We start from the raw sequence: 16454 nt of genomic DNA on the forward strand, positions 1-16454 counted from the left end.
TTAGGTCTGATTTCCGGTTGATAAGAATATCTAAGAATGGGAGGTTAATATTAGTTTCCAACTTAATGGTAAAACGTATGTTAGGGTGTATAGAATTTAAATGTCTAAGAAAATCTACTAGGGATTCTTGACCATGAGGCCAAATAAAAAAAGTATCATAGACGTATGGTTTTCATAATTTTTGTTTTAGATGAAAGGTGTCGAGAGCTTTCTTCTCAAAGGCTTCCTTCCATAGTTGTATTCGCTATGACTGGTGATAGTGGAGAACCCACAGCCAGATTTATCACTTGTCCAAAAATCTCTCTACATCTTCGATAAACACTATACAGAGGTTATTCAAAACAATTTCTGGGTAGTCAATTTAGAAGTGGTCAATTTACAGTCAATTGGATAGCTGGTAGATACTATAACCCCGATAGATGCCAGATTTACATTGAACACCAACAGGACAAAGGACTCGGAATCATGGATAAATTTCATTTCACCTTTGTGGCATATGGAGGGTCAAAATGAAAAACTTCTTTCAACCATATCAACATTTATTGATTCTGCAGTGCAATAAATACAATGAACCGAATATTATTTTACTCGTTACTCCCAAAATATAAATGATGCAGTCCTCTGTAGCGGCCGTGTCTACTACGTACAAAAAGTGGCACCTGGTGAAGAAAGAAGACTCAGATATAACATGGTGAGAAGAAAAACAAATATTTTTAACTTTGAAAATGCCATTTCTTTGCGCTTTTTGGATTTTCAGCCAGTAATACTAAGCGTCACTGTCTTTCTCTATAGCAATGTTGTTGGATTTTTTTCTTTAAACTTAAGATCTTGTGAGGTTCGTTATGAAGTTCAAGAACAATTTTTTTTGTATTATCTCAATTGTCGCTCAATTACTTGCAGAGTGATCAGATAAGGTTATATATTTTTGTTTCATTTTTAAATATCCCTTTAAAAGGCGAAAAATGAAAAATGTTTTTATACCACACGCGGCGTTGCGATATCAGACACCCTGTATATGTTTTCGGATAGCAATTTAAAAGACATGTGATGTACACTTCTAGAAAGGGCAGGCTGTTATCCTCTTCAAGTTCTATTGCAAATTGAATCCTTGGGCGAATGGAATTCAGATGTTCTAGGAATTTCAAAAGCTCCTCCTTGCCAAAAGGTTATACAACAAATACGTCATCAACGTATCTTGTCCATAGTATCTTGATCAAATGACATTTGATAAAGACACGTGTTGTCGAAACAATTGTCATGTAAAAATATATAATTTCGTGAAAATCTGAACTTTTATTTCTTATTTATTTTTATGTAATCAAATATGTTCATCGCTACCTTTAAAGGTTCTCCGTTATAGGGAAACATTTTCAGAACCACTAATAATTTCCCAGGTTTTATAAAATGGCAAATCGAAACATAACCATTAGGATTAACGAAGAACGATAGTTGAAAGGTCGATGTTTTCTGCTAAGAGTCGATTTTGCTCGCGGGTTATCAGCAATGAACGTACCTGTCGTTGCAACGATCCAATTTAAGTACGAAGTTACCCTGGTGTTTATTCCGGGAATATCATTGGGGCAATCGATCCCATGGGATATGACCCCGACAAGGTACAACTTTCCATTGTCAGGATTCATCCACAGCAGCGGGCCCCCGGAATCACCAATGCACTCGTGCATTCCTTGAGCAAATGCACAAATCTGATCGCTGTTGATGGTCTCGCTCTGTTGTGGTGCGCACAGCTGGTTCGAAATTACAGTGAGACTTGCCTCCCTTAGCTCCTCCGAAAGATTTACAGTATCGTCTACACTACCCCATCCTAATAAAGGAAAAGTATGTAAAAGATGTTACAAAGTCAGTTGCTGGTTTATACAAGGTAGCTAACACCTGAACACAATTGAATATCAGGAAAAGATTCAAGAAATTCTTACAGACGGATCATTTCGTCAACTTAAAAAAGGCAAAGACCATAAAACCCCTTCGGCCTATTGTAAGCAATACTGGTTCTCTAACATATTCTTTATTTTATTGAACAATTAAAAATCATTATATTTTATCATTTCAGATATATTAAAATCCGAGAATCTGGAACCAAACCTTCTCACCTTAATTGAAAAATGGATGTCTGAAACATGTTTTCCTTATAACTGTGACATTTTTGAACAAACGTCGGGAACAGCAATGGGTTTTCTACTGTCACCAGTCATCGTGACACCTTCTATCACTTTTGTTATTTGGCCTCATGGTCAAGAATTATGAGCCTAACGTACGTTTTATCATTGAATTAGAAACAAATAATAACCTCCCATTCTTAAAAATTCGTATCAATAGAAAATCAGACCTAACATTGGGTCATTGGGTTTACAGAAAACGTACGCACACAGACCGATAACTTAATGGATTGTCACATCACCATCCGCCCCAAAATCATCGGTTATCAACTCTCTTGTTCACAGAGCCGTAAAACTATCTCAGCCCGAGTCACTGAACCCAGAATTAAAACACCTTACCCCTCCTCTTTTCTCTAATAATTTACACATTAAAGATATTAAGCCTTCCATCACAAAATACACTTCATCACAACCATCCAATGGCAATGAAACTGAAAGCAATCCCACACTTGCCACTGTTGTCCTTCCTTACATTCAAAACTTCATTGACCACATATCAACAGTTCTAAAGAAATATAACGTCAAAACCAGATTTACTGATTGTCCAAAAATCTCTCAACATCTTCGGTCCGTCAAAGACAAAATTCTATTTGAGATGTCAGGAGTTACAGCAAAAATATCAACTAGGCTAAAAGAACACGAAAGAGTCTTACGATTAAGACAAATATACTCATCAGCTGTTGCCGAACACAATTACGAAACCGGCTAGTTCCAGTCAAGCTCTGAAGAAGCCAACATGATGATGTCTCAACTACGCCTTGTTGGGGAGGTTCTCTATGTGCGTAGCAAGTCTTTAGAATGCAAAAACGCATTTTGCCGACTATACTGTCTAAGCAGTGAAATTTTTCATATCGGGACCTATTTCCACAACACTCTTTATTGACACTTCCTAGTATGTACACTTGTCCAACTGTGGGTAGTAAATTCTAAGGGTAGGTGGGTTAAAATGCAGAACAGGAACAGAACCCCTTAACAAATAGTGTTAAGGAACGAGGTATAATTGATTTAATATTTTTTAGTAGCTCACAAAAAATGCATTTTGCACGTTTAGCGCGAAAACGTCGCATTTTATAACATTATTCAATCCTTTACTGGTTGGTGGGTTAATAAATATATGTACATTTAGATTACTGCAGAAAGATATCTCAGATGCGCAGGAACTAAGTATCAAGCATTAGGAAGGGTTGAAAAGAATTGTATATTCACCTTAGGGAAGGGACAACACAATCATAAACACTTGAAGGACAAAGACAGAAGTTGGAGTCAAATTTATCAGACAGGAATAAACCATTTTTTGTTTCATTGCAATCATTTGAAACAGTTTTACACCAGAAAAGAGAACACTCAGTACAAATATTTTCTACTACACCAAATGACGGTTTAAAAATTGGTCGGAGTATACAGTGAGGTGGTGATGTGCGGAGCGCCCTCTATTGCCAATTGTCGGAGACGAAGTCGGCGAAGGAGCGCGGAGTGGCAAGTTCCTTTTTAGGGGACGAACTGTGTTGACGTGCTATTTGATTGTTTTGTTCGATTTCGATCTGCTGGACCAGAGTCTGTCGGTGGACCAGAGCGGTCCATGCAATTTGTACTTTTGGAGCAAAAGTTTCAATAATTTATAAAACAAGATTCCTGCTATCACTATTACATCCACTTTTAATTTTTTTAGATCTAAACTAGAGGGTTTTTCATTCCAGAAACTTACCTAATATCGTAACAATTTCACCATTGAAATCGTAATCCGCGTACCCAATTGGTAAGCATACGGGACCAACAAACAAACTAAACACAATTTGCTGTTGAGTTTGAACGGTCGCGATGTCATCGGTTAGCGGACTTGTTCGGTAGTTGGGGAAGATTTCGTAACCACTGACGTCATAAATTGCCGAATAACGGCCATTTCCTAAAAAGGGAATTATTCTTGTGAATAAAGGTCTGCCGTCCAATCTCCCAGTTTTATCTGGCGCTTTATTTTGAATATAGTACAAAAATAATCAGCGTCAAATAAAAATTTTAACAGTAGAGCCTCTTTAAGGAAGAGTATGTATAAAACAATAATAAGTTAAGTAGTTTTATATGGTTAAATAAGGGCAATCATTAGAAACGTTCGAATGAGAGGTTCAGGGAAAATATATATCGCGAAGTGGGGGGAGTATGGGGAAAAACGGGAAGTAATCGAACTATATGATAAACTATCGATAACCCATATAATTAAAGCACAAAAGATGGCATATAAAGAGATATTTGAAAAAATGCATATGAAAATCGCTATTAATGGGACTCAGTCTAGACGCGATGACGTCATCGACTATTTTCTCGAAAACCATTTACATTTTCGAAAAATTCTTGGACCAGGAATCGAAGGGGATCCAGGGCTATAAACTCTATTTCCTGGATTTTTTCAATTATGTACAGGGTGTGTCGATTGCGGATAAAAAATCAAAAAGATCAAAAGGTTTAAGCGATATCGTAAATTGAATATTTTAAAAATACAAGCTGAAGGATGCGCGTTGAACCAATTCGAAAATCAATTACCCAAAAACCAAATAACCTGAATTATTCCGATCCGGCATATTTGAAAGATCATTTAGTTTTGTTGGAGAGGTGGGTTCAGTTTTTTTTTTTTGCTATATGTAGGTAGGTACCTAACGAATATGAAATTTTGTGATACGTTTTCTTTTTTTGTTTTTCTATGGATAAGTATAAAAATAAGCAAACAGATATTTCTTATTTTCTTTGTCAAAATTACCTGGAAATAAAGTATATTACTATTATTATTATTATTGTTGGTATTATTATTATTATTATTATTATTATTATTATTATTAATATTACTATTATTAATATTATTACAAAATTAACTTTCACAGTGTAGGTATTTTATTTTCTTAACACCGGAAGTTCACTAGTTAACCACGAACACGCTGTGTTTCTTGGGTTACCCTAGAATTCTTAAAATGTAGGCACTTCCCGTTATTTCCGTGGACTGAACCTGTATGATGTTATGTTTTCCGTCGATTGAAGGCATTTTTCAAAATTCTTTGTGAGTGTTCCAGTTGCACCAATTACGATGGGGACAATTTCGATGGCTAGGTCCCTGTATTTAACTAATTTGTCGGCTTCTTTCGTCACAACAGTTGTTACGTCTATCTTTAATATTTGTTGCTTCCACCGTATTTTAACATCTTCATTGCTTGTGTTAATATAAAAATTTTGGCCTATTTTCTTGTTTCTATCTTGTCTCTTTATATACTCAATTTTTGCTAGTATAGGACAGCCAGAGAAGATATGATTCCCTGTTTCATCGTAGTTATTGCATAACCGACCCTTTGAGTCTATAGCGTTCTTTAGGATATTTTTTGAGTTAATATCGAGTATTAATGGCTTGATGTTGTGCCGCGACTGTCTGAGCCTTAAGATTTCCTTTTGCTAGCCACGGTGTTGTCGAAACAATTGTCATGTCATAATATATAATTTCGTGAAAATCTGAACTTTTAGTTCTTATATATTTTGATTTTATTATTATTACTATTATTAATATTATTATGGGTTTTTTTTTCAATAAAAAAAATATTGTCGTGTTTTATCTAAATGCCAGAGACTTTCCTGCACACCCGGTATTCTATGGATTCGGGAGTTAGAACAGATACAGGAATATTGACTTAAAGGTTGTGGAATGAAACCCACATATCGGAATTTCGGTCCCCTGATGGAATGTGTTCAAGTTAGACGAATCGTATATCATCTGACGATATCGCATTACCTGAAATGATCTCCTCGCCCACCAACACCGAAAACGCACGGGGGTCTCTATCGTTCACGCATTGGCCGGCAGTTAACAAGAAAAAGGCAGAGATTATGCTAGCCCCGCAAATTAAGTTGCGAGTGCCCGCATGTATTAGTGCAGCCATCGAAGGGTACACAGTGGGCAGTGCTTCTTCTCCACCCAGGATCGTAACCTAAAAAAAACAACTTTTTGAGATCTCGATAACGGTAGAACCTAGAGGACCGCCATTGGTACGGAAATGACTAGCGTAGAAAAAAAATTTTTTTTTTGGTCTGTCCATTCTCCGTTCTCTGTTCCAGGGTTTTTGGACTATAACGAACGCTACGCACTTCAAATTTTGCTGTTTTTTGACAGTCCACGGGGCGCATAAGCTTCGGCGCCAATCTTTATTTTTCGATTCGATTCTTGACTGTTTTTTGCACATTCCTATGAAACACGATAAGTGTCCGAAATTTGAAGCTATCGACTTCCGGGCGAATACCGTTTGGGCCCCTAACGGAACCTAATTTCAATAGGTTCAATGGGGGGGAAGTATTTTAATAGAATTGAAAATCCTGTTTGCGAGGATCTAACAAAAAATCATTTCTCGAAAACCGTTTATACAACTGAAAAAATTCTTGAACGAGAAAACGGATAAGTTTGGGCTCCATAAACTTTTATTCTTCATAACTAATATTGAATATTGGCTATAACTTAAAGACGTCTCAGATGTTAGTTTCTTTTACAGATAGCTAAAACTTTTATATTCAAGGTTTTCACCTATTGTAAAGGGTGTTCCCGATATCCCCTGCTATATGAGAAATGTGTTAAGTGTCCTAGATTTGCAGATATCGACTTCAAATTTAGCAGGGATGTAAAAGTCCTTGCCCACATTTATTTACTGGTCATTTTAGCTTCCAGAAAAACATGCTTTCTTCCCAGTGGACGCAGGAGTGCTATAACATTTATGTCAGGCATTTTTCGATTATATACAGGGTTTTCCAATTATATACAAAAATCTAAAAGACCCAGAAAATTGTTTTTTTTTTCTGAGAAATATGGCTAATCGGTGTCTATTACACAGGCTGCTCGAGATATTTGAGAAAATCCATATGAACATCATTATTACTTCGGTTCAGTCAAGACGCGATGACGTCATTGATTGAAAACTTATTTTCTCGAAAACCATTTCCTATTTTGAAAAAATTCTTTGACTAGGAAACGTGGGAGATCCAGGGCTATAACATTCATTTCCGGAATTGTTTCGATTATGTACATGGTGGGCGTAAAATATCTAAAAGGCCCAGAAAATTACCGATTACCAGAAGACGCCTTATACAGGGTGTATGCCCATTAAAATTACATCGACATACCAAATAAGTCACTCTTGTAAAAGTAGTTGGTGTATAAATTCGTGTGAGTTTAGAAAACAAAGTCTTATTCTGGTCTGAAGGAATATTGGTAATGAGATTGTTTCACAAAATCCTTATTTTCATCAGATCACCATCGACAATGTTAATAATACATTATAATAAATAATACGTTTCATTAGAAATGGCGAACCAATAGGGAACTTGAACAAAATTTGAATTTGAAAAATATCGCTTGAAAAAGTATGTTTATAATGTTAAAGGAACCACAAAAAAATTCGTAGTTCTATGGAACAAATATAAGCAATTAAAAATTTCGTCATTTTGCTTAAGGTTTTCTATTTTTGAAAATGCAAATGGTATATCAAATAAAATATAAATTATTCAGCCAAAAAAAAAAACAAACAAAAAGGATTTTAATCTAAATTGATTTTAAAGTACATTGTCATTAATAACTTAAAGTGTTATTTATTTCATATGGATAAATGGAGACAGCAATAGGATGGGTGTCAGTTTGCACCAATTTTTACGCGTTAGGTGTTGCCTTTCTAATGTGGCTGCATAGAAGAAGTGGAAGTTTGTTATTGGGTAAATAGTAAGCTCTCCAAAGTCGGAACTACAATTGAGTTGCTGGCTTTTATCAGCATTAATAATTTCTTGGATTTTTGAACATGACAGCATAATGAGGGTCTTTGGGTTTTTTTATGGCTTCCATTATTATCATATAAAACATACAATCTGACATAGAGTAAATACGAACATACCTTTATGTGAACTAAAAATGGACGTAAATAAAAGGCCGCCTAACCTATAATTCTCGGCCTCTAACCTGAGAATAATGCTATAAGCAGCGGTATGACGTCACGATTATACCCGTCCGTTGAGTGCCTTTTAAAAGGAACTTGAATTATTTATTGCGACTTAAATATTGGGTTTTGAGTTTTAATACTTAGTGTGAGTTAGTTCTATACATAAATAAATGTATCAAAGGAATAAAAAAAAATGTTCAAGTTCCCTATTGTCGGTATTTTATGTCAAATCTATTTTAAAAACGTACTTTTTAGTTCTGTTCAATATAGCATTTTTCGATATTGAAAAGTTTAAAATTATTTTACTTACTAAATAAAACCAATATTTTTTGAAAACCCTCCTGTACAAATGAAAAAATTTATTTTTTTAAAGAAACTTCCACCGGCTACTGTAATACTATTTACAAAACTTCTGGATTCTTCCTGCGTCGATTGTTTTTTAATCGAACTTGCCAACGTGTCGTAAATCATCTTGTCGCCTTCTTTGGAGCTTAAATGAAAAAAATATTTTTTTTCAGCTATGTTTTGAAGAAATCAACGGGATGATTGGCGAAACCTTAACAAAAGCAAAAACTGATTTTTTTATTTATTAATTAAATCAATAAAAGTATTAAAGTCTGATTAACCGTTTGCTTCCAGCCACAGGTGCAGTCCTGTGAGTTTTGTATCTCCAGTTTTTCCGGACTGTCCTCGATAGCGGTCATGGTACAATGGAACTGTCCACCGGGAGAGTTAAGCGTCGAAAACAGTTCTGGAACAAATATATTGCCATGGTTTCGTCATGGTTTTCCGTAGATGACTTGAAGGAGAAATCTACTTAAACTGCTGGTTGCGGAAGGTATAATATTATCCGGAATATAGCGTCTGTATTTATGTAGTGCATGTAATCTAGATCATTATTTCATTTCTTCCTAAAAGGTAGGAGGTACTGTTTCGATGTTGTTGCTTTATTTTTTTTTATTTGGATGCTAGAAGTTGGAATAGACAAATTAAAACCCCTATGAAATGATTTTCTCCGAAATGCAACCCCAAGAAAGCCGGACTTAATTGCTTAATTTTTCTATGGTCAATATATAGCCTTCGATTTTATTCAAAGCCAATTACCGATTGTAAGGGTGTTTGCCTGGAAAATAGCGGAAAACGATCCGATCCCACAGTAATTATGTGCGTCGCCAAGAGTCTGATTACCGGTTGACGATACGGTCAGCTTGTCACCTTGACAATTTGAAGACTGCAACAAAAATGATACTCATTGGAAGAAATTTGTATCTTTCAGATTAATTTTTATTGTGGTTAATTTTGAGTGGTGTTACCAACTTTCGGCAGTGAGATATCGGTACAGGACAAGTTAATTTTGGTACCGATCGCACTTTTCGCCACCCATCTACACGACGAACCCCCACTGTAGTTTTGAGGGTATCCTTGGTTGTGGATGTGGTACTCCTTCCCGACTATCATTTCCTGATACACATCGCAATTAGGATCGATTGCTGCATCCATGGGCACCAGGAAATTCCAAAGGGCCGCCGAAATTATTGCGCTGCTTGCGAAGCTCCCTAAATAATAATACGTTTAGGGTGGGCCGTTTATCTTGGGACACTTTCTTATCTCGGAAACTATAGGGAATTGAGCCAAAAGTAAAAAAGGAAAGTTAATGGCGGTATTACAAACCTTCAATTTATTTTAATGTTGTATACACAGGGTGTTTAATTTTTCGAGGGCGAGTATCAATTTTCTTATTTTAAATGGAACGCCTGGTATATTACTTCATTTTTGAACTCATTTTGTGTATAATGTCCTATACCTAAGTCTAACCGTTTTCAACATTTTTAAATTTTTATGTGGAAACTTACGTTTGCAAGACGTAAAATACCTGCCAATTTCTTCATTCGGAAGCATTTATTTTCTCGCTTGAGTGGTTTTGTTATAAACAAAATAAATAAATAACGGATTTCGTAAAAAAATTCGATACATAATTATACAGGGTACGCTAAAAATAGAACTAAAAATGAAATTAACAAAAATTGCCAAAAAACTTTTTTTTTAAATGGAAACTACCTATTTTTATAATCTTGTCATATTTAGTATCAAAAATGAAAGCAAGTTTATATAAAGTTGTATATCCCTAATATTTTTAGTTTTCGTCTATCACAAATAATATGGTGTTGCCATATAAGTTCAGTTAGTGTAAGGTGGCTATGACGGCGTTTAAATAAAACAAGTGCTAGAAGTGCGGGGAAAATATTGATATGTTAGAAAGTTACGTATTGAACAATAAAAACCGGACCAGATTTACAAACACTTTAGAATATATGGAACTTTGAAGACAAACAAATATTTTGAATAATGAAGAGCAACTTAATATTTTGTTACATTTTGCGGAAACCCCTGAAGATTTCGCCCGAATTGTGTGTTTAGATCTAGATGTCAAAAAAACAACGCTTCGAACTTGCCTTTAAATAAACAACTGGAAGCCCTATAAATTCTGTTCAGTGCAACAGAATCAGGTTAGATTTTTGCAACAATCTTATGGAGAGACACTTTTCAGAAACTATAATTGCTAATATTATTTGGACAGATGAGTCCATATTTAGAACCTCCACTTAAATTTTTAATGGGAAAAATACCAATTACTGCAAAAACAAGAATAATAAAAAACAAATTTAAGTTACAAGTTCAGGTTCACCAAAGTATGGTGCGATATTGGGAGATTCAGAGTAATAAGTCCAGTATTTTTTTATCAGAATTTAAATTCCCGACGCTTTTAAATATTATCCATCCCTTTGTTGAAAACAAAGTGCCTTAAAGGGGACGACCAAATTTAATTTGACTGGCAGGATGGCGCTCCTTATTACAGAACTCAAAAAATTATTATTTTACTATTTAAATGCACACTACAGAGAATGGATTGGGGAGAATAGTAATTACGTCCGGCCTCCAAGGAGCTTCGACTTAAATCTCCTAGATTTTTTTCTATGGGGTGCACTTAAACACAATTCGTCAACTGGCGACGTTTGATAAGAGAAGGTATGGGACAATTAAATGGGACTGAAACTGATAGAAATGCTATTATGTATTTAAAAACCTTTTATACTGCTTGTGTTGCTCTAAGGGCAGGAAACATTAAACAACTTAATACATTATTCATCGTTTATTAACAAAAGAAATCACCAACGTTATCGCTTATCCTTATTCTGTATAAATAATGCATACATATTCATACATAATGGTAACACTTTAGCACTTGTTTTGTTCAAACGCCGTCATAGCCACCTTACACTAACTGAACTTATATGGCAACATCATATTATTTGTGATAGACAATTTTTTAAAAAGAAATGTTTAAAAAAGTAAACGCATTGGGCATATGCAACCTTATATAGAATTGCATTAATTTTTAATGCTTAATATGAGAAGATTATATGGGTAGTTTCAATTAAATAAAAAAAAATTTTGCAGTTTTTTTTTAACTCCATTTTTAATGTTATTTTTGGCATACCCTCTATTAATTAATATGTATCGAAATTTCTTATGAAATCCGTAATTCGAGTCCTTCGTCGACAAGAAAACATCTATATATATATATATATATATATATATATATATATATATATATATATATATATATATATATATATATATATATATATATATATATATATATATATATATATATATATATATATATATATAAATATAATAATAAATATATAATAATAAAAATATAAGTCTTGCGAATGTCACTGTTCGCATAAAAATATAAAAATATCGGAAACCTTAGGTATGGGACAATATACCCTAAATATGTATAAAATTTCGTATAAAATTCAGAAACGAAGTAGTATACCCGGTGTTCCATTTAAAATAAGAAAGTTGATTCTCGACCACGAAAAATGAAACTCCCTGTATATACAAAATTAAAATAAATGAAAGGTAATACGGTAATAGTATAGTTTTTTTCGTCTGGGACGTACATTCGGTGATTATTTCCATGTTTAACCCCCTTATTTCCAATTGCAAACGTTCAAAATTAATTGTTTTTCTCTTTCAGAATGACGCATTTTATTTATTACAAAGAAAAGCATAGTATTACCAAATCTGTAGCCGTCACTGTCAGTTATTCGTCGTACGATAACGACCTACTTCATAGCCACCCAAGATATAAATTATAAATTCTAGATTATTTTATTTTTTAAACATTGCTTTTATGTTTAAAGCGCATGTATCTCAAAACTTTAGGGAATTTGAGCGAAATTTCTAGCGAATTTTATTATTTCAAAAAACAAATTACTTTTAACTGTGGTTGATTTCTGCAGCGCCCTCTTATATATAAAAACATGTCTTGCAAATCGTTTGTTTTTTGAAAAACTTTTGCGTTTGACGTTTTATCCCCAAAAATAAATGAAAAAGTTAAACTCCAAAGGTTAAATGGTCGCTCACCCATACTGCTGTTGTCAGAACTCTAAAATTTACTTTAGTTTTATGACCTTTACACTGGATTAAATTCCTGCTATCGCGTATCAATTAATTTTTAAGGGTTATTATTTCTCCAAGTGCGATTATACGAAACAATACCTTTCGATTTACATTATGTTAACGTTCTATACATAGAGGGTCAGCAGTTGAAGGCTCTAAACTAAAAGATGGGGCAGCATTCCGATGAATCTATCGACGACCCAGTAGGGTTGTGGAATTAACCGGCAAATTGACTGGTCAATTGGCCGAAATAATTTTGGAATACCAAGAAATTTATATTCGCTGAGTATGGTATTCTGATATTCCTTGGAGAGGGTTATAGGTAAATTGGACATAAAAACGCATAGTAATCTACTATAAAATACATTTTACTTTTTACAACACTTCAGGATTCCTCCTGCGTCGGTTTTTGCTGACGTTTCGCCAATAATCCCGTTAGATTCTTCAGAGCTTGACTGAAACTGGCTCGCATTTTACTTTGTACCTGCTTATATATTGTTTGAGGGGGCGGGGGGGATTCCCATATTAGTGACAGAGGTGGAGACCTGAGTCGCGGTTAAGATTGTTTAGCTTTATAGAATTAAATTTTATGTTCGGTTTCGTGATTGTGCTCGGCAACTGCTGTTGAGTTTCTTTGTCTTAGTCTTAAGGCTCTTCCATGTTCTTTGAGTGTAGTTGATACTTTTCGTCCGGTGTTTCCAATGTATTCTTTGCCGCATATGCATGGAATGCTGTAAACTCCCGGCGTCTGAAATGGAATTTTGTCTTTGACTGACCGCAGATGTTGAGAAATTTTTGGACAAGTGGTAAATCTGGTTTTGACGTTATAAGGGGTGTTCTTTTGCGATGTATAAAACTTTAAGTTGCAATAAAATAACGATGGATTATTCGATTGACATGAATTTTATTTATCCGAAAGATAATCTTGTCGCATTACATTTTAAATATGATTTCGGGCATATGACCGCCACGGCTGGCGCGGATGTAGTCCAATCTGGATGTCCAATTTTCGATGACTTTTTCCAACATTCAAGCATTTGTGGCTTATCCGCATAGACCAATGACTTTACATAGCCCCACAAAAGGTAGTCTAGCGGTGTTAAATCACAAAATCTTGGAGGACAATTCACAGGTCCAAAACGTGAAATTAGGCGGTCACCAAACGTGTCTTTCAATAAATCGATTGTGGCACGAGCTGTGTGACATGTTGTGCCGCCTTGTTGAAACCACATCTCCTGGACATCATGGTTATTCAATTCATGAATGAAAGACTTAGTTATCATAGCTCTATACCGATCACCATTGACTGAACGTTCTGGCCATCATCGTTTTTGAAAAAGCACGGACCAATGATTCCACCAGCCCATAAAGCGCACCAAACAGTCAGTTTTTCTGTATGTAACGGTGTTTCGACATACACTTGAGGATTAGGTTCGCTCCAAATATGGCAGTTTTGTTTGTTGACGTAGCCATTCAACTAGAAGTGCGCTTCATCGCTAAACAAAATTCGCTTATGAAAATCGGAAACAACGGTAACCTCGTTTTGGGCTCATTTGCAAGCGTTGTTCAGGCGTGAGTCTATTCATGATGAATTGCCAAACCAAACTGAGAATAAATCACTTGACAGCTGTTAAATCGGTCGATATCTTGAACAGTAATGTCAACATAAAGTTCTATACATTGAAAAAAAAAGCACCTAATACTTCTTTAGAACTTTTGATATGTGGTCAGTGATGTTTTAAATGTAAGGAAGGACCACAGCGGCATGTGTAGGATTGCTTTCTTCCTCATTGCTATTGGAAGGTTGTGGTGAAGTGTATTTTGTGACAGCCCGTTTGATATTTCTAATGTGGAAATTATTAGAGAAAAGAGCAGAGGTAAGGTGTTTTAATTCTGATTTCAGTGACTCGGGCTGAGATAGTTTCACGTCTATTTAAACAATACATAAGCAGGTACAGAGTAAAATACGAGTCAGTTACAGTCGAGCTCTGAAGAAGCCAACAGGATGATTGGCGAAACGTCAGCAATTTCGACTCAACACACACCGACGCAGGAGGAATCCAGAAGTTTTGAAAAAAGTATAATAATAATGTTAATTGAAAAAAGCATTTTTGTTTATTGCTTATTGTACAAGTTCTATTTAGGCCAGCTTATGGAAAATTGTTCATCATTATTCACAAATCGTCTGGATTCTGGAAACCCATAGGATATACGAAAAAAAGTTTCGTAGGAAAGTTTCTTGGACTTTCCTGAAGATTTACAATACTATAATTTTGTTGATACAGGGTGTCCCAAAATTGACCCCTCCTACATCAACTTTGTTATTTCGACATTTTTGGAATCCTTGGTTAAAATAAACGTCACTCTCTTAAGAAATTGCTATACAAATTTTGCATAGTTTAGGCAGAAATTGAGGTTATGTGTTTTTTTTTTCATATTTTGATTGCCCCGTATTGAATTGTGTTGTGGCGCTACTGCTCCAGGTATTGCAACGAAAATATAACCACAGACTAAGGAGATGATGCACTACTTAATCGGTTTGACACATGAGGTGCAATTAACAAAATCTTAAGATTTTCAAATGGAACACCCTATATTTTTATTCAGATATCAATTCTAGGAAAAAAAATTAGGTATTTTTTAATTAGATATTTTTTAAAGACATGGTATTACTTCTTTTCAAGATACAATACTCCAGATATACGAGTAAAACCTATTGCTAACAATACAGGGTGCTCATTAATACGTGGAAATTTTGAAAAAATCTACTCTATACTACACACACTTTAACATATTTCATAAAACTTTAGAATTAATATTTAAAGAAACATTTATTCGTGAATTATCTAGCTTGATTGAAAATACCTAATAACTAAAATACATAATTATAGTTTATAGGCTAACTAAACAAGTTAATAAAATTGAGTAAATAAATGCGTAATTCAAAAAAAGCGGAAAAACAAATAAAATTGGCTAACGCACAGACACAATAGACCAAGCCAATTTATTTTGATTATGTTTCCCGCATAGTAGCTTTTTTTGTTAAATTTATTAATTTTTTATGTTTACTTTTGTCAGAAATGCTGACTGTTCTTAGATTAAACCTATTATCCGACGTAAATAAATATACATGTGACAATTTTAAATGTGCATTTTAAAGAATCTAGAGAATTTGCTTACACAGAAATAAAAATTATAAAAAATCAACCATATTTGATACAAGAGATGGACAGATATAACATATTAAGTTGAACACCAACAGGACAAAGGACTCGGAGTCATTGATAAATTTCATTTCACCTTTGTGGCATATTGAGGGTCAAAATGAAAAACTTCTTTCAACCATATAAACATTTATTGATTCTGCCGTGCAATAAATACAATGAACCGAATATTATTTTACTCGTTACTCCCAAAATATAAACGATGCAGTCCCCTGTAGCGGCCGTGTCCACTACGTACAAAAAGTGGCACCTGGTAAAGAAAGAAGACTCAGATATAACATGGTGAGAAGAAACACAAATATTTTTAACTTTAAAATTGCCATCTCTTTGCGCTTTTTTGATTTTCAGCCAGTAATATTAAGAGTCACTGTCATTTTCTCTATATCAATGTTATTGGATTTTTTTCCTTAAACTTAAGATGTTGTGAGGTTCGTTTTGAAGTTAAAGAACTTTATCAAATTAATTTATGAATTTAGTGAAAAAGGGAAAATTTCTCTCATCTTTTTAAATATTTTATTTAGTTTTCATTTTAGGTGAAATATTAAAAGCGTACGCCCCTGGCTTTAACCAACCAACAAAAAATAATTCTTTAATGACTCGAGAAATCCATCATTGTAAAAATTTAAAAGAAATAA

The 16454-nt window shown here is 34.4% G+C and overlaps 2 protein-coding genes across 2 annotated transcripts in view; both read right to left on the minus strand.

The window, feature by feature from the left end:
• Positions 1-524: 524 nt before the first annotated feature.
• Positions 525-12593, minus strand: LOC132695657 (venom serine protease-like). The gene is made up of 8 exons (XM_060660051.1): positions 12560-12593; positions 9437-9675; positions 9224-9350; positions 8746-8870; positions 5938-6133; positions 3880-4077; positions 1514-1822; positions 525-659 (listed from the first exon to the last, which is right to left on the minus strand). Exons 1-8 carry the CDS (start codon positions 12561-12563, stop codon positions 640-642), a joined length of 1218 nt encoding a protein of 405 aa, XP_060516034.1. The 5' UTR covers positions 12564-12593; the 3' UTR covers positions 525-639.
• A 3410-nt stretch (positions 12594-16003) lies between these two features.
• The window catches only part of LOC132708102 (ovochymase-1-like), a 46036-nt gene continuing 45585 nt past the window's right edge, over positions 16004-16454 (minus strand). The window contains exon 16 of the mRNA XM_060680223.1: positions 16004-16069. Coding sequence (XP_060536206.1) covers positions 16050-16069 — 20 coding nt within the window. The 3' untranslated portion in view covers positions 16004-16049. The remainder of the gene's footprint in view (positions 16070-16454) is intronic.

The sequence above is a fragment of the Cylas formicarius genome, unplaced genomic scaffold (assembly GCF_029955315.1).
Source record: "Cylas formicarius isolate icCylForm1 unplaced genomic scaffold, icCylForm1.1 PGA_scaffold_10__41_contigs__length_53128322, whole genome shotgun sequence".
NCBI classification, from domain to species: Eukaryota; Metazoa; Arthropoda; class Insecta; order Coleoptera; family Brentidae; genus Cylas; species Cylas formicarius.